The sequence below is a fragment of the Syngnathus typhle genome, linkage group LG9, assembly GCF_033458585.1.
Source record: "Syngnathus typhle isolate RoL2023-S1 ecotype Sweden linkage group LG9, RoL_Styp_1.0, whole genome shotgun sequence".
Lineage (NCBI taxonomy): Eukaryota > Metazoa > Chordata > Actinopteri > Syngnathiformes > Syngnathidae > Syngnathus > Syngnathus typhle.
The window spans coordinates 9,257,518-9,284,169 of NC_083746.1; the positions used below are offsets into that span (position 1 = coordinate 9,257,518).

The 26,652-nt window shown below is 41.8% G+C and overlaps 2 protein-coding genes across 4 annotated transcripts; one reads left to right on the forward strand and one right to left on the reverse strand.

The window, feature by feature from the left end:
* Window positions 1-289: 289 nt before the first annotated feature.
* On the forward strand, window positions 290-3,971 carry myl1 (myosin, light chain 1, alkali; skeletal, fast). The gene is made up of 6 exons (XM_061287153.1): window positions 290-530; window positions 1,661-1,688; window positions 2,274-2,417; window positions 2,640-2,813; window positions 2,913-2,990; window positions 3,446-3,971. Exons 1-6 carry the CDS (start codon window positions 399-401, stop codon window positions 3,472-3,474), a joined length of 585 nt encoding a protein of 194 aa, XP_061143137.1. The 5' UTR covers window positions 290-398; the 3' UTR covers window positions 3,475-3,971.
* On the reverse strand, window positions 3,889-21,396 carry map2 (microtubule-associated protein 2). Of its 3 annotated transcripts, XM_061287152.1 has the most exons (17): window positions 21,143-21,396; window positions 20,064-20,153; window positions 19,840-19,914; window positions 17,839-18,054; window positions 16,710-16,997; window positions 12,413-15,739; window positions 12,095-12,322; window positions 11,684-11,821; window positions 11,118-11,179; window positions 10,113-10,242; window positions 9,994-10,050; window positions 9,575-9,882; window positions 7,809-7,901; window positions 6,799-6,891; window positions 6,201-6,282; window positions 5,727-5,839; window positions 3,889-5,534 (listed from the first exon to the last, which is right to left on the reverse strand). In XM_061287152.1, the coding sequence occupies exons 1-17, from the start codon at window positions 21,351-21,353 to the stop codon at window positions 5,313-5,315; spliced, it is 5,733 nt and encodes a 1,910-aa protein (XP_061143136.1). In that variant the 5' UTR covers window positions 21,354-21,396; the 3' UTR covers window positions 3,889-5,312. The 3 variants fall into 3 exon arrangements, with proteins under 3 accessions (XP_061143136.1, XP_061143135.1, XP_061143134.1); XM_061287151.1 differs by lacking the exons at window positions 7,809-7,901; window positions 16,710-16,997; window positions 17,839-18,054; ... (1 more) ...; window positions 20,064-20,153; window positions 21,143-21,396 and adding an exon at window positions 15,868-16,127; XM_061287150.1 differs by lacking the exons at window positions 7,809-7,901; window positions 16,710-16,997; window positions 17,839-18,054; ... (1 more) ...; window positions 20,064-20,153; window positions 21,143-21,396 and adding an exon at window positions 15,868-16,127 and having other exon boundaries at window positions 12,095-12,325.
* Between the last annotated feature and the right edge of the window lie 5,256 nt (window positions 21,397-26,652).

The following is a 26,652-nucleotide window of genomic DNA, read 5'->3' on the forward strand; positions in this document are numbered from 1 at the left end:
GATTTGAAGCAAACCTATTTTTACCAGTGACCATCAATCATCTTGATTGTACATTTGTTTTTATCATTTTAAGTGCATCTATATATTAACACCTATGATATTATTTTTTTCTTAAGCTTCATGACGTATTGTAAATGACAAAGTTTTAGCCCTCCGCCCAATATGCCATGTTTAGAGAGAGGCCACACACATACACACACCCCTCCGAAGCACCATCCAATCCACACACAAGTTTGGCCTTGCGGGGGTCCAGGAGGAAAATAGACTCATATATATACACCCAAAGGGCTTTGTACGCGCTTTGAGACTCCTCCACTTTGTTTTGCACACCTTGTGCTGTCACCCTTACCCGGGAGTGTTTGTCTTTGAAGGAGCACGGTCGTTTGACTTTGACTAAAATGGCACCCAAGAAGGACGCAAAGGCTCCCGTCAAGAAGGCTGAACCCGCAGTAGCGGCACCTTTACCTGCAGCTGCAGCTGCACCTGCACCTGCTGCCAAAACCCCGGCTGTGGACCTGTCCGCCGTCAAGGTACAGACTAAATAGCATTTTTATATTTGTATTTTCCTATGGGAAAGGAACAAGTTATAAAGAACATTTAAACATAAATTGCTAGAGTAGATAAGGGAAACTATATATATATGTATATATATAGGTACGAGAGCGAATAATATATCTAAAAAAATATACATAAAAATATGTATATATATATACATATTTTTTTAGATATATTATTCGCTCTCGTACCTATATATACATATATATATAGTTTCCCTTATCTACTCTAGCAATTTATGTTTAAATATATATACATATGTATACATACAAGCATACATACATACAAGCATACATACATACAAACTATACATATATATATATATATATATATATATATATTTTATATATATATATATATATATATATACATACATATTTTTTTAGATATATTATTCGCTCTCGTACATGCATATACATATACATATATACATATGTATACATACAAGCATACAGACACGTTTTTTTCTAGAAATCAAAACATTTTCCACCTTACTCCAAAATTCAATGTAGTGTTTACTAAGGAGTTGTGTAGCGAGCCACATTTATTGAATGTAGGTGTGACTGTGAGTGTAAATAGTTGTGTGTGTCTATATGTGGCCTGGGTTTGACTGGCAATCAATCCTTTTGCGCGCAGCAATCTGAACAGGATGAGCAGTACAAAAATGGGGGGGTGTCGCTTTGGAAAATGACTAGATGAACGGATGGACGGGTTTATAGTGTTTCCTTAAACGCAAGTTACAATGCAAGTTTGTAATGGATGCTTGCGGAACATTGCATTAGATTTCTCAGAACCACGGCTAGCTCATGGCCGACGTCCTTGACCCCGCCCCCTGTCCCTCAAGTGGTGTGATGGCACTGCGGGAAGACACCAAATGAGGGCATCTTAATGTTGCTAAAGATGGACCCCCGCATATCGGGTACCACCATGTGACGCTAAATTTGTCCAAGAGGCAAATTTAATCCCAGTTCAGCCATGATTTATTAGTCCAGATTAAGAGAAAGTCCTTGTTAGGGCGGTCTTGGGTTTTTGATGTAAATCTTCTTGAGATGTCTATTTTGGTAGCAAATGCCAACTCACCTTGTTACTTTTTACTCACCTCCAGATTGAATTCAACGCAGACCAAATCGAAGGTACGAACGTTGTTTTTCCATTTCCACACTGAAGAAACTGTTAAAAAAAGATTTAAATAAACAAACATGCAAATTTAGTAAATTCTTCAGTGGACTGTTTGATGGCCGTACATCACACTGGAGTCAGCACACACGTATCACACGCAGGCCTTGCCTTTAAAGGAGGAGGGGGGGCTCATATTCTCAGCTATTAATTCCAAGGTGGTCTTTTAAAAGAGCCCATAGCCTTGCTTAGAGCGAGTGAGACATCTGAAATAGAAATAGTTTGAAGGGTGACTGAGCTCTACAGGACTGTATCCATTCATCCAATAATATCACAACCTATAGAGTCCCTTGGGCAGGTGAAGGCAGTCCCTTGAGGCACTGCCTTCACCTGCCATCATGCAGTCACAGCTATTCTCTATTGTGTTCAAAATTGTAAAGTTGCATCCATATTAAATCAGCATTCCTTGTAAGGCGACACACAAACTCATATTAATGTTTGTATAATGTTAGCGTGCAAAGGTTAATCAATCCATTGCAATTAATTGAAATGTACAGTAATAACGCATGTTGGTTGACCCCCCCACCCCCCACCCCCCACAGACTACAAGGAGGCCTTCGGTCTGTTCGACAGGGTGGGTGACAACAAGATTGCCTACGGCCAGATCGCAGACATCATGCGCGCTCTGGGACAGAACCCCACCAACAAGGATGTGAACAAACTGCTAGGAAACCCCACCCCTGAGGGTAAGATTCTTATTTGCTTGCTATTCCGCAAGAAAACAAAACATCAATCTGAACCAAAAATTGACTTTTGGTTAGATTCAGATCCGACTTGTAAAATAAAATGCTTTGTGTGCAATAATTCCCATTAAAACTGCCATTTTATGAGATTATGTAGGACTATGGTAATATCAGTAAAAAAAAAAAATGGCATTACCTTATATGACTTGGCGTTTTTGTACACAGACTTGGCCAACAAGAGAGTTACGTTTGAAGGTTTCCTGCCCATGCTTCAGACCATCATCAACAGCCCGAACAAGGCCGGGTTCGAGGACTACGTTGAGGGTCTGCGCGTGTTCGACAAGGAGGGTAACGGCACGGTGATGGGTGCTGAGCTGCGTATCGTTCTGTCAACACTGGGTAAGCCAGACGCTGCCCCACCCCCACCCCCCCCGTGGCTGCAAACAAAACTGTTTATTGAGCCTTGTTGATGTTTGTTGCCTTTTAATCTCCTTTCAGGAGAGAAGATGAATGAAACTGAGATCGACGCACTCATGGCAGGTCAGGAGGATGAGAACGGCTGCATCAACTACGAGGGTGAGACACATGATGGCGATGCAGAGCAGTTATTCTCAAAATGTGGTACACAGGCTCCTCTACTGGTGGGCAAACGAATTACTGCCAATACAAGTCAGTTATATTTAATCCGTGAATCTTCATATTATTATTGTTATTATTAATAATAAATAATTTAGAAAAAATGTATACTATATTATTAATGTCAATATTTATATATCATCAAGATCCATTTTTTTATAATAATGTCAATATTATGGAAACTTTTGCATCTGTAATTAAAGAATTTGGCAAAAAGTTTTTCCCCCAGGTCTGTTGAGAATACTGCATCTTAATATTAACCCCCCAAAATCTTACATAATATTGTGGCCATTGCTTAGTAAAATGTCTTCAAATCCAAGCCTGCATTCAACACTGACTTATTTGAATTTTTCTCTTGTGTCCTGCCTATGTCCTGCCCTGATCTTCACATGCAGCCTTTGTCAAGCACATCATGTCAGTGTAAGGACGTCCCCACCCGACCCCTCCCCTCCCCACCCAACTCCACCACGGTGGTGGTGAGCATCGAGTATGTGCAGACCCCATGGTGTCGAGACATTGACTCGCTGCTTTCTGCACCACCTGATGACGCAGGGCAAACAAAGGACTATGAGATGCCATTTCTAAATCCTTCTATTGTTTTGTTCCACACATTTTTTCCCCTCTCGTCTCCAACTGGTGCTTTTTAGGCCTCTTCGGTTCCAGACGTGCTCCTAAATTTTCATCTCCCAAAATTCCTCCGCCTGATTGGGGCTGTCCCTAGTTTTCTCAGTCCAGGAGGGGGTGGTGGGATATTGAAGACCCCGCCTCCCCTCTTTGTAACTCATTGGCCAGCAGTCTTGAGTGACTGTTTCAGCACAGGACTGGCTACCGAGGTCGATTCCCTCCTCATCTTCCCCCGACCCTGAGTCTTAACTTATTGTACTCTCCTCTGCCATTTCACAATAAACTTTTCACAAGTTCCCCATTTTATTGCTGCATCTCCCACACTCAAAAGAAGGAGTACGATCTCAAGTACATTTTTTTCTTATCTCATTTATTTTAATGAATTACCTTAATTGGAGTCATATCAGCGGCAGCGGGAAAAAAAATTAATCGCATACATCTACTTGACCGTTTAAATACATTACATTTGCTGCGGGGTGGGGGCGAGGGGGGGATTACAGAGATGGGCAATGCTGAAAAAACACAGAAGCAAACAAACAGGTCAGGATAAAACCCACTTTCTCCAAAAGACAAACAAGATCACAACTTTTTTCTCAATGGATGAATCGACTTTTGCTTTTTTTGATGATTCATCTTTAAAACTTTTTCAAAAGATTTGCACATACTGCAACAAAACAGCCAAATACGTTTGTTGTAAAACATCTCGAGATCTGCACCAAATGCACACACAAACGGAATCCATAAACGCCATGTCACAATCCGACTTTCATCCGCACTCCTTTAAAGCGGAGACGCTTCAAATTCTGTATTTGCCTAAGTCTTTGCGTTGCTCAGCAACACAACAACAGCGCTGCCCGACACCAAGAAAAACACCGTAAAGAACTAAGAACTACAAAACGTGATCTTATTCATTTCTTAGCCAATGATTGAGAAAATGACTTACTAAAATGCCTTTTCAAATTACAAAATAGCCTCTTTGTTGTTGTTTTTTGGGCGGGAGAATCAATTCATGTTTGTCATACATGACTGAACTTTTGCAATCACACATGAAATTTTATTGATGGTCTTCCTTGGAAATGCTTTAAAGGACATGTAGATGGGTAAGAACCTGTATTCTTATACTCGTTCCTATATATATATATTGATATTTGTTTGGACATATATATATATTTATTAGGAGGAAAAGAATAACGAGCAGTAAGGGTACTTGGGCTTATTAAGGAGTCTGCCGTCCATGCACGTTAGCAAGAACAACACGTGCAGCGTGATGTGCGGGCCACATTACTTCCACGTACAGAATATGGCCACAAGTAAATAAAAGCTAGTCGCTTTTTTTAAAATGTAGACCCGAGATCAATAAGGCCGATATGAGGCGCTTCCCGATCCCCCATTTGTATGTACAGGTAATCCCATTTAGCACTACAGGTGAACTATTCTATGCAACATCATTCAAAAGGAGAGGGGGGGGGGGGAACAGACAGATAAAGAGAAGCAAAACTTTAGGAGTCCCTCCTGGTGGGTCTTTGAGATGTGAAGCAAAGTTGTGATCACCCTGAGTGGGCACCAAGGCGGCGGCGAGTGGGTGAGTGGTAGGTGAAGAGCTGACAGGTTCAGGGTAAGAGCATCCGCGATGCATGTTCACAAACCCTGCTTGGCCAGAGCGGCGGTGACGTCCTCGGCTAAGGTGGCTAACTGCGGCGAATCCAACATGTTGAGGCTGCCGGACGATGAAAGGTGGCTGTCCCGGTGGCGCTGGGGCGACAGGGAACGAGACCGGCCCGGCGACCGGACGATGATGTCGGCCCCGTGGTCCACTCGGGCCTTGGCGTGGTCACGGAATGTCAACTTGCGGCTCTCAATCTGGCAATAAAGAAGAGACTGGTTATTTTGATATTATATATTTTATATATTAAATATCATATATATTTATTTTTTTTCCCTTCAGTCTTTCTTAAAGGTCATCAAATGAATCTACATAAGCTGATCAAATATTTTTTAGGCTGACCCAGGGTCAAATGCATTTTTTTTTTTAATATATATATATTTACTTACTGTGACACGACCTCCTCCTGGAGTATGGTGAGCATTATCCAAGGATCCCACCTTGGCTTGGGCTTTGTCTTTAAAGTCCAACTTTACACTCTCAATACGAACGTTACCGCCACCTGAGCCGCAACAACACGTTTTACAAATGGGCACATTCAGAACAATGGATAACACCAGCAGATGGAGCTGCAGCACCCGAAGCTATCCACGTAGAAAGAGAAAAAAAAAGTGATTTTAGCTTCATTTTAGGCTATCTGGGAAAATTTGTCGGCGTAATATCCTGCAAATAATCACTGCAGTTTCCTCTGAGTGAGTGCAAAAACTAATGAGTAAAAGGCCCATGAATGAAACATCAGGTGAGGAACCAGACTCATTATTTTCAGTTATTAGATTTCCACCATGACACAAATATTAAGTTTACAGACTAAAAGCCAAATGATTCTTGGAATTTTTATGTCGCGTTTGTCGAATGTGTGTTACCGGGGCGATGGTGAATGTTGTCTAATGAGCCACACTTTGAGGTCACGTGACTCAGGTCAATCTTCTTGTTCTGTATCTGTATCTGCAAAGGAGAGCAATTGAAACAGGTTGTCAGGTTAGAGGGCTTGCTGATGTAGAAATTAAAAAAATAATACATTTAAAAAAGAACATTTTGTGTTGGATCTATCGGCAATTATTTTTGAAATTATGTTTTTTTATTATTATTTTATATTGTTTAATTTCTTTTTTTTTTTTTACTTTTTTAAATGTATTATTATGCAAAAGAAGGAGGCAAAAAAGACAATACCAAGACATGACACGTGTCCCAAGTGTTCTTAATCCACTCCATACTTAATTTTGCTTCGAATACTCAAAACTTTGGCAGCTGTTACCATGGTAACCCACTGCTACCATGAGCAACTGAAGGAAAGCTTGGCAAAATGACAGTTTTTAAGGAATTCAGCAAAGATGAAAATCAAGCTTTGATTTGCGGACAAGCCAGCATCACCCAGGTTGGCACAGCCAAACACAACACAACACAAGGACACAAAAGTGGCACAAACACTCAGACGATGACTTTTTGCTGCACAAGACTCACATTGCCACCTCCTGCTGAGTAGCCCCTCCTGTCCAAGGACCCACACCTAGACTGAACATGGCTATAGTCCAGCTTAACGCTGGGGATGTGGACCTGCAGGATGGAGGTGCGTAATGAGCTGGGAATGGGCTTCAGCAAGCTTTCTGAAATCTGCATTCTTCAAAAGCCTCATAAATATATGCACAGGAGTCAGTCAGTCAATTATGCACTCATAAGTAGGTTTGAGCTCACTCGAGAAATCATGGTGTCACGATGAATCATGTTGGAAGCTCTGGCTTTAGTACGGAGGTGTCCAAACTGTAATTTTCCCAGTACAAATAATAATAATAATAATAGTAAAATTAATTTTAAATTAATATGTTTTAAGGACAGTTTTTTTCTTCCTATATTGAAGAAAAATCTGTGTTAATTAAAGTTAAAGTCTTAGCTTGCACATGTAAAATGACTCAAGCACACACACCCGGACAAAAGCTGAAACTATTCATTTAACTAGCAAGGATGCTAATATCTCAGCATTGTCTAAAGACTCTTGAAGCTGCAAAAGAGAAAAAGCAGGAATGAAATGCAGACAGAAGTGTTGGTGCAGCAACAAATACATTTCAGCCAGCGCGGGGAAAAGCAGTGCAGCCACACTGACAGAAAAGAACACAGTACAAATTAGAATACATATTGCAATTTAGTCATTTGGGATGGACAGGGTAGAATTGAACCAACCGAATATCTCACAAAATAAACTAATATGTCTAACACCCCAAAACCAAGGTCACAAGATTCAGTGTCTTCCAGTTGGAGGTCATACACAGACTTCAACATTGATGACGTTATCCACGACAGCATACAAATGATGACAATAGTGATAAAACATTAGGGTCACACATGTCACCTTTAAGCTAGACGGGAATTTTACACAGAGGAAAATATTCAGCTGGAACCTACAAGGGGAAACTCGTCGGCTCCGGGGAAAACGACAAGGTGGGAGTGAAGGCGTTTAAACATTAAGAACTACATACATTGCCTCCACTGGGAGGTTGCTTCAGATTATCCTTGGAGCTGCATTTTGATTGTATGTACCTGAAGTCCAGCTTCTTGTTTAGAATATGATTCTAAAGAAAAACAAAAAGGATGACATGGGGATGAAAATGCTTCTTTCTAGTCGGCCACTACCATTGTTCCGAGAACGAAATCTGAATGTCCGAGGCTTGTTCAGAGTCAAACAATCCAGACGGCAAATTTTTATGCCACTTCATGATTTTGCTCATTTATTGCTGTTTGCGTTTTCCTCCTACATCATACTGACGCCTCATTCTTTTATATCACCTCAGGACATGAGCAGCCTTTTGAGTTGATGTGCATATTTTTAACTGCGCATTTTGAGACTGCCAAGAAAAATGTAACCGCTAATTAAAACCTGCCTTGTTGTTGTCTCCAAGAGCTTGCTTTCATTACTGTGGTCTATCACTGTGGATTTCATGTTTAGGCAGTGACCTGGTTTTATGGATAGTATCGTGTTTTAGCAAGTATAATTACAATGTTTAGGCGCTGAAAAAGTCATTAATTGTCACACCGCGATGTAATGAGATCCAGAATGAGGGTTGAATGGAAAATTCCAGGCAGTATAAAGAAATTAATACAAAGTGGCGTCATTTAAAAGTGGTTATAATTGTGGTTAGAATTTGCAGTGGCTTGGAAGTTTTTTGTCCAAATCACATAACATAAATAAATTATTTTAAAAAAAAAACTATTTTAAACAGTTCTTTTAGTCAGGAAACAGTTTGAAAAAATTATAGATAAATTATTAAATTATAATTAAATTACTAAATATAAATAAGGATAATATCAGAAACATCTCTCTGCAGTTCTACACCACCCCAGACTGCAATCACTTTAATACCGAGGACTTTGCATTCAACCCTCATTAAATTAGCCTCATCAAAATGCAAATTGTATCACTTAAAATTGATTTGTTAGCTCTACATTCATTGATCTGAAATAACATTGAGCGATCCAATAGGGTTTGCGTGCTATTCATTTCTAATATACGGTGCTGCGGTGTACCAGCAGGCCTTGGGTCCAGGTCATACTGTGAGCCGCTGACAGACATAACGTCAAGGAGATGACGCGTAGCACCGAGTTCCAGATCCAAGACGAAGCCTTGTGTTTGGCTTCGACTGCCATTATTTGCTCCTTGTGCTTCTATGGTGACAAATTAGGTCGCAGGTCAGTGGCCAGGTGAGGGACTCTGGGGACTGCAGGGCGCTCTCTTTAGGAACTACAAGGTCAAGGTTGGGATGATGACAGTGGCAAGACTCATAAATTACGCAAGGGACTGCCTAACCACACACGCAAGCCACATTATTGAGACTACTGCGATCTAGTAAAGGTGAAACAAGCTTTGTACAACAGTATCCTCTATTTATACTGTCAAAATGACAGATTTGCATTTGACTTACACTTAAAGCTGAGCTGACATTATTCGAGGCTGGCTGCGCAAAAAGTAGCACATAATGAAGAAAAGTCATCAACACAAGCCATTGCTCTTAATCAGGTCAGCAAGGAAGATTTTGTTAATGACTGCGGAAAAAGTGTTCATTGAGCCCGCCATTCTTCAAACAACCACTGGGATAATAAAAAAATGTCAAAATTGTGCTTGTGAATGGGGAATGAAAATGCTGACGCGCACTATTGATGAAAGGTGACCATATCAAAGATGAGTGAACTAAAATACATCCTACGACCCGAAAGAAACACACAGTAGTTAGCTAAAATTGGGGCTTACCTGTCCGCCTTTGGGCTGGTACTTGATATTATCTATGGAGCCGACCTTGGAGCGAACTTTCTTCAAGTCGGGTAGCGGTTGGTTAAGGACTCTCAGCTGCTTGGGAGTGGTGGCGGGGGATTTGGGCGGGGTGCGCGCCACAGCCACCTTCCTCTCATGGGACATCAAGCTAAGGGAGCGTGGAGTTCCCGGCGTCCTTGAGGATGATGAGCAGCTGGGAGGGGTCCCAGGGGTCATGGCGCTGGAGCCGGGGGTACGCGGCGTTGAGTGGCCACTACGGGCTGAACGGGAGCGTAGCGGCTCCGAGACTGTGGGGAAAAAAACAAGGATAAACCCCAAATGTGCAGTAAAGGGTGTGGTACCACCATAGAATTTTTCTGGGTTATGAAAGCCATGAAATGAAATTGAATTTACTCCACCTGTCGTACTAGGAGCTCGACCCGTCCTTTGCTCTGCCCTCATCACAGCACGGCAGGCTGATAGGGGACACATGTCAGAGTTTGTTCAAGGCGGGTTTTGTGGTCCGGCGGCAGCTTACTTGTGGGTCTGCGGGGAGCTGTTGAACCAGAACTAGTGATGGAGGTTGAGCTGTCCTCATGGTCATGGTATGCACGGCGATTCAGAGACGAGGCTTGCCGCGGCATAGAAGGACTTTGCGATCTACCATCCTATCAAATCAAATAAAAAATATTTTTATGGCCAGTGAGACTTTAGGTAACTGGTTTTCAAAATATGAACACATATTTTTCCTTTTGTATCCTTGCAGCGTCTGCCACATTGCCTTACATATTTATAAAAGTTGTAAATATTGACTGTGGGGATGGAAGAGGTCCATCTAATGATGTAATCATTGTGGGCATGAAGGTGTGTGTTTTTGCAAAATGCTGAGCATGCATGAATCATCTAGTGTTTCTCGATTTGATTCATGGAGCTCTTTGAGGAGGGATGAATAATCAAAAATAACTCAAACATAAATCTGAACAACCAGCTGCTCTGTGGCAGAAAAGGACATGAAGACTATAAACCAAAAAAATAAAACACAAATTTGTGTTCAAATTAATACTTCATTATCGTTCTTCAGTGACATTTATGATATGCATAAAGGCCGTTATTTGGAGTCAATAACTGTCATCAGAATGTCGGAGGAGAGAGATAATCGCAAGATAAATGTCACCGGGTGATTTAGCACCTACACTGTGACTTTAAACACAAACCCATTAACTCAAAAGTCAACACAGTCATGGTAAAAAAATAAAGAAGCATTGGAGCAAACATGCAATTATGTGATAATTATGCAAGGAGAAAACCTTTCAGCTTTCGCTTCAAAGAAATAGAAAATATTCCCCAACATAATTGGTTTTCTATTTGACACATGAGTCAAGAGACAAAAATGATCAAGGTACTGAGTTGCTATGGTAGTAAGATGCAGAGAGTAAGGACAGTTGAGATTTTGAATCTAATAATCCACAGAAAACACAATCTGAATGTTTCTAAATGGTGCCAGAGGCCACTGATACTGTTGACGTTAATGGAATTTACTCACCAAGGCTCTGTCGCAAGATCGCCTAGCAACGGTGAGAGGCTGACGACTGTCGGAAAGTGGCTCTAAAAGACAAAAGTACAGACTGTATGTTTCAAGACTTGAATAAAAAAAAATCATGCAACAAGTGGGCAACATTTGGGTTAAACATAACTCATGTCTAAAAAGCAATCTAATTGATATTTTCTGTACATGAATTACAAAGTATGGGTGAGAAGCATGCAGAGCATGAGACCATGACAAATATTTTAAAGAGTGGTGAGAAAGACAACAACAAAGATGAAGATACAAATGAAGCCAACTAGAAAGGTAACATGATTTTTTTTTATTATGTCAAAAAAGTAAAAAACAGACATAAAGAAAATAATACAGAGAAAAATGCAAGTAAGCACAAGTGTCTGTTTTTCAAGAGTGACCTAATTAAATGGATTACAAACATCGACACGTACAAATGAAGAGAAGATGGAAGACATCGGTGGACATGGAAGACATTGGTGGACATAGAAGACATTGGTGGAGATGCCGGTGCAGAAAAGACCACACGCATGACAGAAAAAGCAAAGTATCACCTGTGGGTCTCCTTCTAGGACAGGAATGATGCTGGGTGGGACGGCCCTGGCGGACAACTTGTTTGGGTCCAATCCTCTTGGATGGGGACAGAGTCTGAGCCTCCATTTTTTTGGTAAACTCCGTTTGCTTTATCACAGCTATATCAATCGGCCGCAGGGAGACATCGATAAGTCAATGCCGAAGAATAAAAACAACAATCGTTTTTTTCACAATTCCTCCAGTTGAGTAAAATTAATCCCGACATTATCATTAAAAAACAAAACACGTCATGCAAGACAATATCCGATTGAAGAAAATCCAAGTTATGAATTATGTGTTTTGAAAGAATCTAAAATCAGCCCTGACGCAAAACAGGAGTCACGAATCGAGTTGAGTTAATCGAGTTAATCGAGACTGAAAAAGGAAGGAACCTTTTTTCTTCTCCCGAGGGATGCAAACCGGTTCCTTGCGCAGTGGCTTGCGTTCAGGAGTGGCGAGTCGGCCTTTAAACCGCCCGCCTTTAGTTTTGGGCTTGCCGGACTTTTCGTGCTTCTCTACTCTCTTCTGCTGCTTAGTTTGGAGCTCAGTGGAGTCTTTGACAGAGCTGGGCACCTTGGGCAAGGGTTGGATCTGCTCTGTAATCATGCTCTTGTCATCATCTGCTAAAAAAAAAAAGAGGGTTGGCATTATGTCAAAATTATTTTCAGGAAATAAACAATTCGGACCGACGTGGTTTTCCAAGGCCTCACCTTGTGTGTCCACCCAAGAACTGTCCAAGATGGAGTCGTCCATGGTGGTTTCATCTCTGTCATAACTTTCTGTTGGAGCTTCTGTTTCCTCAGGTTGAGACACGGGGGTCTCAGGAACCTCTTCGAAACTGGCAGCCTCGATGTCGGCCTCCTGGGCCAACTCCACGGACTCCTCCTCGTCGTCATCCTCCTCCTCGTCATCGTCTTCCTCCTCTTGCTCTCCCCCGCTGGGTATACACAAGGCTTCAGGTGGAGCGGAGAATCGAACACTGTGTCCTGGTTCATCCGCTTCATCGATGGTTTGGACCACAGTGATGAAGTCATCTTCGACCGTCACGACGGATTCGATGGCGGCGCGAGTTTCCGTGATCTCCTTGACCGCTTCTGCATTTTGCTCTTCTTTCTGTTCCGGTTTTTCGGTTGGTTGGACTTTGTCCATTTCGGTCAATATTTTTGTCTCTTCGATATGTTGCGTCTTTTGTTCAGGCTGATTTTCCTTCTCCCTTGACTCGTGTCTTTCCTTTTCCTCTTTCCTTGCTTCCTCTAACTTTACTTGCTCTTCCCTTTCCTCTTTCTCTTTCTGTTCTTTGGCTCTCCTCTCATTTTCAACCCTCGTCTTCTCTTCCTTTTCTCTCAACTGCTTCTCTTGTTCTATTCTTTCTTGCTCAACTCTTTCCGCCTCTTGCCTTTCTCTCGTTTCCCTCTCCTGTTTTTCTTTCTCAATTTTCTCTGCCTCCTCTCTTTCTCTGATTTCCCTCTCCTCTTTTTCTTTTCTTTCTTTCTCTATTCTCTCTGCCTCTTCTTTTTCTTTCAATGCCTTCTCCTGTTTATCTTTCTCCATTTTCTCAGCCTCTTCCCTTTCTTTGATTTCCCTCTCCTCTTTTTCTTTCCTTTCTTTCTCTATTCTCTCAGCTTCTTCCTTTTCTCTCAATTCCCTCTCTGCTTTTTCTTTTCTATCTTTCTCCATCCGCTCAGCCTCTTCCTTTTCTCTCAATTCCTTCTCTGCTTTTTCTTTCCTCTCTTTCTCCATTCTCTCAGCCTCTTCCTTTTCTCTCAATTCCCTCTCTGCTTTTTCTTTCCTTTCTTTCTCTAATCTTTCAGCCTCTTCCTTGTCTTTCCTTTCTTTCTCAATCCTCTCTTCCTCTTCCCTTTCCCTCTCCTTGTCTTTCCTTTCTTTCTCAATCCTTTCTTTCTCTTCCTTTTCTTTAGTCTCCTTTTCACGTTTCTCCTGCTCTTCTTTCTGTCTCAATTGCTCTTTCTCATTGTCTTCCTTTTGAATCATCTCTGCCACATCTTTTTTCTTTCCTTCCTTCTCTTCACTTTCTTTCGTCTCATCCACTTTCTTTTCAGTGTCTTCTGGAATTTTCTTTTCCGTCTCAATCTTTATTTTCTCCTCAACTTTATCAGGCTGTTCTCTGGCATTTGTATCAGTTTCTTCTTTGGATTCTTTGGTTACGGTTAGCACTGGTGACAGTGCTCTTTTCGGGGAACCATAAAGTTCTTTTTGTTTGAGCTTGGACGGTGAGAGAACCGGAGAAAGTAGTTTATCATCGTCGATATTGCTTTCAACTGAAGAAGTGGGTGAAGTCTTGACGGGCCGAGCAATGCGGTCCTTGGCCACCCCCGTTAACTGGTAAACATCTTCAGCATCCACCTCTTCATAGGCTTCCTGGTGCACCAGCTTGACCTTCTCCCGAAGCTCCTGCAACTCTCGTTCTTCCTCCAAACTGAGAGGCCTTCCCTCCATCTCCAGTTTGCGGATCTGCCTCTCATAATCAGCAATCTCGGTTTCAGAAGCAGATCCTTCGCCGCTAGCTTGTCGCTCGGTCTCGCTTCCTGACCGCCCACTTTCTTCCAGAGTCACCGTGACGGTGGGTGTCACAAACGTTTCCATTGGCGGGGCAGAGGATTTCACCTGCTGACTTGTATTCAGCTGGTCCTTTACGTTGCTTTGACTTTCTTCTGAGGAATCTTCTTTCTCCTTTTCTCTCATCTCATTATCGTCACTGACAGTCAGGTCTAAAGTCGGGGTCTCGTCTTCCACAGATGTGTCCCTAACTGCTAGTTTCCTGGCTTGGGCAGCAACTTTCTCCTGAAGAACAGCTGGAGTAAAGACCTGTGCAGAAGTGTTTGTTGGGCTGACCACATCTGCAGGGGACGGCATAGGTCCAGAGTATTCACTGAAAACGCAATAGCCCATCTCTTCCAGCTGACTGTCACTCTTTCTTATTCCAGGACTTTGTTCACCTGAACCCAGGCTAGAAAGTAGGTCATCAGAGAAGGCTTGAAATGACTTTCGCCGTCCGAGTTCTGGTTCAGCGGCCTCAGATGACAGCCGTGAACGGGGTCCGGCAAGGTCTAGCATCTCAGGCAAGTCTTGAGCCATGACGGTGTTATTCGTAGGACTGCCCTCGCATGGTTTTGGTGACTCGGGAGACTCGGGTGACTCGGGTTCAGGGCTGGGATTTGAAACGGCTTCAGCCATCCTCGGTGGAGATGAGCAATCAGAGGTGATGGAAGCTGCTGTCTCCAGGATGACTGGAGGGAAGGGAGGTGGCTTTTCTCCAGAAGGAGTAGTGATCGGGAGGTAATCTGCAGACTCGTCGAGACTTCCGCTGGTGTGCGTCATGATATCTGCGGCCAATGGCGAGAACTTGTTCGTTCTACCTTGGCTGTTGCGATCCATTGCTCCGATTGTGATGTTGAGGGAGTAGCTCCTTTGGTCCAAAGCCAATTTACCCGGGGAGAGCTTGCATTCATTCCCCTTGTCTGGAACTGGGAAATCTTGAGTGTCAGCGTTTTGGGTTTTAGGACTCTCCTGTACTGACAAACTAATCTTCGGAGACTTGGAATCAACAGTATTGGTCTCCTCACTGACTCTGCTCAGTTCATAATAGCCTTCACCCTTACCTTGAGGGGACACAAGAGCATCAGTGGCTGATGTTTCAAAATATGCTGACATTGCATCACTGGTCACGTTTCCTCCTTCAGCTTTGACTCCCATTGAGGAGAAATCAGAGGGAGAACCGAGGCTGCTGAACTCTACAACCTCCACAGATGGTTGCTTCTCTGACACAGTAATGGGCTCACCGTAGATGGGCTGAAGCGTGATTGACTTTGCGGGTTCTTTGGCTTGAGTTTGCACATCTGGAGGTACAGAAGATGGCGTATCTATGGTGGGACTCTCCGGTACCATTCGTTCTCCAGCAAAGAAGCCTTGGGTCTGTTGCTCCAATAACTCCTCTGGAGGTCTCTCTGTTCCGATGCTGTCTGGGCTCATGGAACCACTTTTCTCACTTACGGCTTTTTCCGAGTCCATCTTCACAGCTGAAAGAACATCTGTAAGTTGGTCGTTATGAAGACAATATGAAACGTTTTTGCTTTGGCATGCGCTGATATTGATTTGGCCAGGTAATGGGCGAATAAAACAGGCAAAGCTCTCCTCTGAAACTTACAGCACAATGAAACAGCCATCACCGAAGATGAGCGGCGAAAGAATGAGGTCCGCCAAGTCAGAGATGGATGGAAATATGGCATGGTATGTCATAATGCCGGCATGAGGCAACTGTCAGGCGGACTGATGAAAAACAAACAATAATTCATGGAATGGATATCCATGCAAAAGTCGATATAACATCAAATGTCAGTTATTCTTTGTTAAAATTGAGAGATACAAATGTTGACTTAGTGTTTGGTCAAATGATCATGCTAGTCATGATCTAAAAATTTGGAGGAATACTAAAGAATCCTGGTTGTGAATACCAGATGGCTATAATAATAAAAAAAAACTAAACCAGATGACTTGGTCATTTGATAAATACTGAATAATTAGAATATACAAAAATAGATATACATTTTATTAAAAAACGAACGAAAAAAACAAAAAAACCTGCCATCGCCCTGCCAATGAGTGACCACTAAAATAATCAAAAATTACATTAATGCAATGCTCTGGTATACCAGCACCAAGCCATCGGTGTAAACATAATGACAGTCTTGGAAGCTTCTAGCTGGTGATCAAAAGCATGATTGCAAGTGCGACACGTAATCATACCAGGACAAAAAGAGCCAGCCCCGAACAAGAGCAACGAGAAGAAAACACAGGCACATGTGTCTTTTTTTTTTTTATCCACTAACAAGCCTGTGTTGCCTTGCAGACACAGCAATGCAGGGGGCCAATGATTTGCCATTCCAGCTGACTGACGCTGGAATTCTCCTGCTTCTCCATACATCCGGCATTCGTATACAGTGGACAAGCTTTAACATGCAGGCAGGGTGCACAGAGAGGAGGACACACCTGTCTCAGGGCTTTCTTCCTCACTCTCTGCTTCCAAAGAACTTGCTGCAGGAGCACTAACTGCCTCAACCGACCCCAGGTCTAAATCCGGGGCCTTGTCTATGTCCTCTGCCTGTTCTAAAACTTCCGCTTCGGGGATGTCCAGGTCAGGCTCTTCCCCGCTCCATTGCTGCTCATCAAGAGCTGCCTCTGCACTCTCCTCCTCATCCTCTTCCTCATCCTCATCATCCTCCTCTTCAACCTCCTCCTCCTCCTCGTATTCAGCTGTAAGAGCCTCCATGGTCTCTTCTTCTCCAAAACAAGGTGAGAGGGGAGGGGGGACACATTAAGACTACAGGCAACACAGACTTGGGCAGTGTGAAAACAGAACTAATGAAGGGACACTTTGAGATGATCCAAAGTGTTCACAGATACATCACACATAGGCACAGGTATTGCATGTAAGTATATTTGATATATTTTGCCTTTTGGGATGGATGGCACTTCTGAGGATTTTTTTTTATGTCCTTATGAAGAAAAATTTGGAATATTTTTCTTTTCATTCTCACCACCAGTCCCTTATCAAATTTACTTTACAAAAACAAAAATGATTGGTTATGGATAATCAAACTACACTCCAGGTCACATTCTTCAAGACACTACTAAAGAGTAAACAAGAGCAAACAGCAGCAGACATCTTTCCATAAGTTTGTGAGGATCTGTTCGCCCAGTCAAATGATGTGTTTATAATTCATGAGGTCTTGTGAAGGTAATAAATTGATATTATATAATCTTCTTACAGCCACCGAAACCGTACACCTTATCACCTCATCCTATTTTCATTGACGGAACCTCAATAAAACTCTCCTGCTATTAAGCATGATTGCAAACACAAGTGGCAATGACGGGCAAAGTAAACAAGAACATGACGTGTTACAAATCTGAAATCTCTCAGATTCCCAGTAAATGGACATCACAAGGACACGCAAACACACAAAGATGAAGGACGGAGTGACGAATGGAGAGACGGAAGGGGCGGTGAGACGCCCCTCTGACGAAAGCACAACACAGATGAGGGAGATGTTCAACGGAAAGTTAAGGGGTGGTGGAAGGGTTGATCGACGGCAAAGAGGAACCGTGCGTGGTTCACCTTCAATCTGTCTAAAGGCCACAGCCTGCCCCATGGGGCGGGCGCCCGAGTGCGTCCACTCGGGGCTGAACAAGGGGTGTTCATAGTACTCCTCGTCGGAGTGGTAGGGGTCGTCCTCAGGCACAGAAACTGAGATAGAGGGGGCGAGGAACTTGCACCTCTCCCGAGAATTTTGGAAGCGGCGGAGAGGGCCTGCCTCCTCCTCATCCCCTACATCTACAAACAAGACAGACACAAGGAGAAGAACTGCAAGGGAAATCTGGACACGCACAATGAGGAAGAACTAAAAGAGGACGTAAAAAGGGGGGTGGGGGTGATGTAACACCTCAAACAAAAATATCCATTTTAAAAATTAGTCAGCACTTTTGTCTGTTATAGAGAATGGAATAATACAAAATACAATATCATGAAAATAATCGGATAAAAATTTGCTGATAGATGTTATTTTTACAGTACATTGAGTTCTACTAATTTTATTGTCATGTTTATTGCTTGCTTTTAAAATGAATAAAATCTGCAAATGTTTTTTGATGTCAGGAGCTTTATGGTATCAAGGGGTACTTTAAAATGGACATTTACTGTGTAAGAGTTGAGGGGCAAAAGAAAATGGGCTCATTGCAAAATAATCTCCAATTCTAGATATATAATTAATTTTCCAGTTTTGGGACCTCTTTTTTTAATTAGACTTTTTCTCCTTTGTAATATTATTTATACACAGCGGTGTGCAGTAAAAAAAATAATTCTAGAACACAGCAAAATCTACGAATGCTCAAACCGCTATAAAATTTTAATTAGGCCATGTATATATCGGAACACAACAGTTATTTCTTTTGAAATGTAAAAAAAAAAATCAAAAGCTTATACTTGTCTGTTTAGTGGAACCTATGCATACATTTATGTGGTTGTTTACCAAACCACTCAAGTTTCATTCGCAATATCCCCAATAAATATGACATCACGGCGCTGGCTGTAGATGCAAAGAGCCCATTGAACATCAGTAAATAAAAAGTCAAACAAATCAGAAAGGGGGTTACAAAAAATGACATGACACACAGACATTGATGGGGTGATGACTGTTAATAGCAACTGATTAGAGACCAAGATTGACTTTTTTTTTTTTTAAGAAAATGACTAAACCTCTATTGCTTAGTTAAACAACTGTATCAATGCTCAATATGATCAGGTAGCGTAAGTAAACAGCAACAATACTAAAACAGGACTTATCCAACAACCTAACCAAAGAGCAATATCTATCGTCAAATGTAATTCTGCTGCCGTAAACCCATTCTAACTTATTTATTGTCTTTTTAGGATGCCTTTGACCTAAAAAAAAGTCTGATTTTTAATTATCCTTTTGTAGACAGTCAAGCATGATAAGACACTATAAAAACAAATTCACATCTATCTTACCCAAACAAACAATTCAGTCACATTTAGGAGATGATTTTGTCATAGGATCATTTATATCAGCACAATCAAGCTAAAATAATTAGCTGCGTTACTAGAACTTGCACAATTCTCACCAGCTTCATTCCTAATCCTATTTTGTGACTTACTCCACAAATGTTCGAGTCAGGTCTACAGTGCTGAGCCATGAAGGCTCAGAATCACACACACAAAAACACTGACAGCTGCCAAAAAGGAAAACCACCATGAAGAGACATGTAAGAAAGAGAAAGTTGTCAGATTAGTATGTGGGAAGACTGTGAGGTATGCTGGTTGTTAGAAGGGGAAATGGTAGGAAACAATGATTCAAATAAAACTCCTCCTCTAGAAGTAAATGTTGAAGAGACAACCTGCGTCAGCCAGTCATTGCTTCAAATTAAGGAGGATGGAGCATGCGAAAATCTGTGACTGAAATAAAGAAAAATTAGCCAGTTATGATCTCTGGATGGTCTGTCGGGACAGAGTCTTCCCTAAAATCTTGGCAATTCGTGATGCAACAGGAGGAGGGGTCCGTTGGATGCTTATACAGAGTACATTTGGCATTTTTTGGCCTACCTTGCTCAAGAGGGCCAAATTGTTCCGCAGCAGGTGAAGGAGGCGGTGACGGAGGTAAATTGGTGGTGTCTTCGACTACAATGGAAGATGAAGATTGAAGATGAATTTTTTTTTTTTGTGGGAATATATTCCCCACGATAATTGGAGGTTCAGTATGTTTGAAATTGTAAAAGGCTCGTAATGTTGTTAGCAGTGGATATTTTTTGTGAGCATGTATGGCAAACCTGATGGCAGTCTTTGACTCTCCTGTTCCCCCTTTAGCACCGCCACTGCTTCAGCAGTCACTTCCTGCACGATTCTTGCAGACACTTGCTCTGAACACAGAAACAAACAGAAAATTGCTCTCTATAATAACAATAATAATAATAATAATAAACGGTAAAGATGAGAATGTTTAGGCAGAAATTATACAAAGACACACAATGGGAGAGCAACGAGAGCGGCATTGGATGCAAAACCAGTCAGCATCCAAAATGTGTTTTAAAAAAAATAAAGAAACTGATTGTTTCCTTGACAACAGACTGGTGAGCATATCAAATGGAAACACGCAAAATGTTTTGAATGTTAGCAACATTCTATGTTTATATAGAATTTTTACACACTAGAGTTGTTTGTAGCATGTTGCTCTTGACCTCTTTGAGACCAAAAAAAAAAGCCGACAGTGAGCTCCAGCTTTAACAGAATGTCAAGGGGGCAATTTAGTGCTTCAGTGGTTCTTGTTGCATCTGAAGAGCTGACTCTCGGAAGGCTCAAGGCTGGGGGGGATTAGCCAGCGTCAGCGATTCTCTGCCACAGCATGTTGGAGTCACCTCTTAGTAGGGATGGGGGTAAAAATTGATTAGTCAATTGATTGTTTCTTGAAAATCTTGTTGCTGGTGTGAAATTTTTCACAATCGAGCGTTCGGCTAATGTCTCAAATAGCAAGAATCGCTTATCGTTAACTTGAAGTCATGTGGTTAACGGCGCCAATAATGCGAGCGGAAGGCAAAACAGAACAAAACGCAAATTGGTGGGAGACTTGTTGTCATGGTAACACAACTGCTGCACCACCATTTCTGTCTCCGGGGTGTCGGTGAGGGTGATCTGGGAGCTGAGGGGTAACATTGCAATTATAGCACGTTCAATAACAGCTCTGATTGGGGTTGGACTCGGTGTGTTGCAAACCCACGCAACGATGCATAACACGCCGACTACGTACGTGTGCAAGGAAAGCCAACACACCCACGTATGGAATGTGTCGACACACTACGATGTTTTTGTAAACAAGCCATTTGCTGATTTGTAAAAGAGAGATCCCACATACCTGCAGTTATAGCATGAGCACCAGTTAACTCCCCATCAAAGCCGTTCTCCCTCGCGGAGAAGGGGGCGGAGGTCGGGTGAGCCCCACCCGTCTGGCACGTCCTGTACGAGGAAGATGAGAAACCATTGGCCCCGTGGGTACCGGTGGACTCCTGGCCCCTGGAAGGGTCCCACTGAGCGGCACCGTCTTCTGGCTGTCGGTCATCTGCCATGCTAGTACGAGCTCAGGATAGGGGAGGGAGGGGCGGCGGTCGAGGGATGTCTCTCCTTCTGTGAGATGGGAGGAGAGGCAGACATGATGGTAACAAGTCAGCAGGTTATTAAAAGTTAGCAACGTCAGCTAAAGACCAGACTTTTATTGCAGTGTTAAAAAAAATCAACCAGTAAAACATAATGAATGTCTCGGAAACTCACAGTAGTCAAATAGAATACCAATGGATCGGTCTACCTGCCAGAAAAGGCTTACGTTGAATATTTAATGAAGAGTGTTTAAGCTCCAAGCCGAAATGAATAATTGTCAAGATTTGCATGACTCAGCGCGACAGATACGGGAGTGACAGCCCAATAGAGACTCTGCAGTGATTCCTCTGCTCAGAATGTCTCGTTTGAAGGTTCCTTGACTGTCACAGCTCGTCTTTCACCACTGTGACCCTGCTCGGGGCTTCAACTCAACAGCACTCCTATTTATTGAAAGTCGTAAAATATCAAAATGAGGTTGTCAGTCTGTCTTGGTCCTGCCGGTATTTGTGTTTGGTGGCTGACCTCCACTTCCGACTTGATCATCCTTAGTGGTGGACTGGCTGTGTACAGTTTTCCAGCTACAATCTCAATTTTGACTTGATTTTCATCCGTCTGTTAAACCGAGCTACAAAATACAAAGCAAAATGAATTAATGATTTATTTGGTTTTGTTTTCCCAAGCGAACCATTTCCTGCCGCAAAATATTGAACATATTGCAGAGCGCGTCACACGAGAGGTGTTGCACAGACAGACGGCTGACTGAGCTGCTCTTTTCACCTGATGGCACACTGACGATGCAATTTTTTTTCCATGATTGAATCAGCAATTCCAAATAAACCTATTTTGAGCTTAAAATATAAGTTTAGATGCTTTGTGACGGCTTTTCTTAGAGAAGCAGCATTAAGCAAATGGCCGTCCGGCAGAACAGATGTCCTACTGGAGACATTCAGCACAGAAGGTTCACGACCTTGTTGAAGGGCACCTTAACCATAATTGACATGAGTTGGAAGGGACACATTTCCCGGGATGACACAATCTATGAGGAGTGACCGGCCCGATCGATAGAGTGCCGACCGTCCTGACAGTACCAGCCGGGTTTTGGCTCAACCTAGTGAAAGAAAATAATATTTGTCCTGGTGGTGCTTATATGTGTCATTAGTCTAATTTCTTAGCTTTCTTTTTTTTTACCCATGAGTCTTTCTCCCACCTGTTATTTCTTCCTACCTCTTTACCTTCCTCCTAGTATCGTCCTTCCACCTACACACTCCACCCCCGGCTTCCATCAGCCTTCATCTTTCCCCTCCTCTCTAGTTTTTTTTGCATCTCCCTCCTACGTTCTGAAAACATTCACATGCCAACATCTCAGTGCGCGCGTACGTCACGCAGATGCTGCATTGCAGGGCTCTCCTCTCACTGCAGGAGTTGGAGAGCTGCAAAGGAGCTTACCAGGCATGGCCTCTTTTTCTAATAATAGTCATAAAATTTCTACCTGGAGTTATCTGCTCAAAAATGACAAATAGGCCATGAGATAGCCTATAATAAATTTTGAATGCAAAAAAGCAATGCTGTCAGGGAAGCTAAAGCGAGTTTAAGCGGCCTGGCGGGTGTCCTGGCCTAGAAAGGTTCCCTTGCTTCTGAGCCAGAACGCTACTGGCATCAGATTTATATTCACAGTATAGTAGTGTATACAGGAGTGTGCTCAATTTAGCCAAAAGTAGTGCTTTGCTGCAATTTTGCAGCATCTTAGTGTCTGGAAACTACATCGCAATAAGCTGAGGAGTTTTATTTAGACAAAAGTAGTGCTTAGTTATATCTTATAACATCTGGGTGACAAGGAACTACGATGAAAGTGCTTTGTTGAAATTAAAAAGGTGCTTTGCTATCATTTTGTGGCTGCTAGAAGTAACCTCAAACCTTTTTAGTGGAGATGCAATTTCTCCTGAATTATCAATGATTTCATTATCTTGTGACGGACGGTTAAAAATCTTCCTTCATAACAGGTGATGGTGGATGGTGCAAAGTATTATTTCTCTTATTCCATGTATAAAACAGATTGTGTCTCTCCAACCCCATTTGTAGACTTGTAGCTTGTGATTCAAAAGAAAAGCGTACACCCAGCCACAGGCCTTCATCCAAATTAAACAGACTCCATGCAGAAAGCAGAAAATAAAAAGGCTCTTATCCAACCCCCGTCAGCAATCTGGCTAGCAGGAAATTTGTGCAGGAAACAATGAGAGCCCATAAAAGCGTGACTGGCTTTCAGCGGACCTTGGTGTTGATCGTCTCACTAAAGCAGCTCTTCTCTTCCCACTCAATACCCACTTCCCACTCAGCTCTGAGCAGCCTGCACTCACATGTACATCCACCCACATGGCCACTGCTTTTGTGGAGGTAACAGACAGCCACTCTCTCGCTCTCTTTCATTCCAAACAAAGTGTTTCTTTTTACCTATTTGACAGGTATACAGCACATCTGGGAAGTGTGGAAAGATAGGTTCAGCCAATAGCCCAATTATAGAACCAAATGTTCATCATTAGGGAAAATATCAAATTGGATTGCATCAATAAATAAGGAAAAAGTGTTTACCTGATTTACCTATGCGGGACTTGTAAAGGAATCAAAGCCAAGTCTAAAAAAAATTCCCAATTCCCTCGTTCCTTTGAAGAGTGTTGCGCCGATAGTCAAAATCAAAAGTGTGACTTCCTCGATGAACCTAGAAATGATCAAAAGAAACAAACAAACAAAAAAGTTTGGAATTGGTGTCCATTGTACAAAAAAGTGCATTTTTGTTCCGCGACTACGCTACAATTTTTTGTTCAGGTGTTCATAAAGCAGCCCTTAAATGCACAACTGCAACATTGAAGTCAGCCTTTCCTCCTATTAGACGGTGATAAGAAGCGTTCTGATACCACTGTCATGCTTGTACCATAAATAAATCCCCAAAGTCAGAACAGGCCGAGCATTAAGCCTTCACTCGATTGAAACACTCTCTTGACGAAAACGCAAAATCCACTTAACAGTGCCTCGCAAGCTCACAGAGATGGTGTGAAGTGCTTGAGGCTTCTGCCAGTCAGTCTGTACAGGTATAGTATTTAAGACTTTCAAACAGCTATTTTTGAAGCAGCGTCTAGGGCTTCTTCCTTCAGGGTAATGTACAAGCTCAAAAAGCAGAAAGAATTTTTTTTTTTTTTTATACATCCTTGTTCTGCTAGCAAGCAGTGCACTTTTTTAGCCACTGCTGTTGGCAGATAGTCATGGAATAAATTCACATTGCAATATTTTGTTAATCGATTATTCTATTATTTATTGAAGAAAATTTTACTTTGCATAAAAGTGTGTTAAAAAAACTTTCTTTCCCCCATATATTGTTCAGCAACCAATTATTTTGCTTTATTTGATGTTGTTTAGTGATTAAAAAAACCCGAGGGATTTTGAAAGAAAGATATGAAAGATTAACGAATAATTTTGTTGGGAGGCTAACAGATGATTTTGACAATTTTAAGATAAAAAAAAAATGGCTATAACCTATTACTCAATTAAAATAGTTAATTTATTAATTTGACAATTGATTTGTTGTCAATTAATCGATTCATCTTGTTCATCATGACGGATCATTCCAACCCAATTCGTAATACAGGAAATTTACAGAGTCTGTAGGTCGGACTTAATAACCGAGCAAGCTCAATTAAAATGCGTTAGAAAAAGGGCAAATCCAACCTAAGCAGCGGCACCGCAAATGTTTTCCTATTACTGAATGACAACGAATGACTTTTGTCCTTTTACCACACAAAACAAAAGACGATGGAGCTCTGTAGGAGAGAGTCAAGAAAAGGACGCAGTAATCTCCCAGGAACACTGCCAAGTAATTTCACTGCATTCATCTCAAAATCTTTTTGAAGTGCTTGAAATACACAGTAATTCATTTCAATTGAAGGGCACTGCGGGATACTTTAACCGCCTTTGACTCAGCATGAGACTTGGTTTGACTGTTTTGCTGTTGTTGTTTTTTTGTTTTTTTTACAGTCTTCATTAATAATTTATTTGTGTGTGTTGCTGTATGACTTCTTTTTTGCTCCGTGGTTGTTTAATAGTGCTCTAAAAATACAGCTGAGTTGAGCTGGGTTCATATTGACGTTCACATGAATATAGACATAGTGATTGAAAATATTCCCAGTGTACTTGCACGAGCTTCATTACTCGCAAGTGTCGTAAAATACTGCCACAGAGTAGTTTTTTTTTTTAATTGTCGAGCAGCTTCGCTGTCATCATGTTCATGTGTGAACACACACAGGCACTTTGTTCTTCTCATGGGACTACGCATCCAGCAGCCACCTGTCAGTTTTAATGCGATCAGCAGAGTGTACAGTTTGTGTGTATGTACTTTATGTGTTTTGGCGTGTGTGCGTGCATATGTGTTTATTGATGCTTCAAGTGGGGACTAACAGGACATGTGCATGACTGATTCATAAAGCAATATGTTTTTATAAAATTGTAGTTGTAATTAAAAAAAAAAAAAACTAAACCTTTTGGGAAAATGAGATAATTGACTATAAAAAGTCAATGTGGGTGACGTGGGGGAACTGATTCAGTAAGTAAAATCATTTAAATTGACGTATAATCGAAAAAAAAAATCCATGTTATTATTTTAAGGGGCTTTTTGAGTGGGAACCATTATCAAGAAATACAGATGTTTAAAAACGTATTGTTTTGTCCACTGGCAACAATTGGAAGCCTGTAAACACAAATGTTGTATTTTTACAAAATGTCGCAATACTTCTTTCATGCAAGGCTAATACTATTTACCTCTATTAGTCTAATTTCCCTTGTCATTAACCTGCTCTCCCCCAGAAAGAACGCTACGACGAATGCTTTCATGTGTGTAAGCAACTACCTTTGCTCATCAATAAAATATCCCATTCACAAAGCTCCCAGTGCCCTTAGGTTGCATCTACATGCCATAAGAGAAACACATTGTTCATTATCACGAAGAGCTGTGTAAATGAGCTTCAGAACTTCTGTGCAAACACAAAAGCCCAAAACACTTTCACGGTTTCTTCATAATTCACACTTTGTAGCCAAGCAGACATCTTAATGTTTATTTTTATGGAGTTTGATGAAAAAGTAAGTGGGAATTACTTGAAGAAAACAGCTGAACCAAGCTGGTTTTAGATGCCAAGCGTCTTACTCAGCAGAATCACAAAAACATCACACCGGATTCACTAATGTCCATAAAACAAGATGTAGCTTGCTAGAATTAGGGGGGGGGGGGGG

Coding starts and splice junctions, on each gene's coding strand:
- myl1 (XM_061287153.1), top strand. CDS start 399: ATGGCACCCAAGAAGGACGCAAAGGCTCCCGTCAAGAAGGCTGAACCC. Junction 531..1,660: donor TGGACCTGTCCGCCGTCAAG/GTACAGACTAAA, acceptor ACTCACCTCCAG/ATTGAATTCAACGCAGACCA. Junction 2,418..2,639: donor AGGAAACCCCACCCCTGAGG/GTAAGATTCTTA, acceptor TTTTGTACACAG/ACTTGGCCAACAAGAGAGTT.
- map2 (XM_061287152.1), bottom strand. CDS start 21,353: ATGGCAGATGACCGACAGCCAGAAGACGGTGCCGCTCAGTGGGACCCT. Junction 10,051..10,112: donor AGCTCCCCGCAGACCCACAA/GTAAGCTGCCGC, acceptor GTCCCCTATCAG/CCTGCCGTGCTGTGATGAGG. Junction 5,840..6,200: donor CAACATTCACCATCGCCCCG/GTAACACACATT, acceptor GTTGCGGCTCAG/GTGGCGGTAACGTTCGTATT.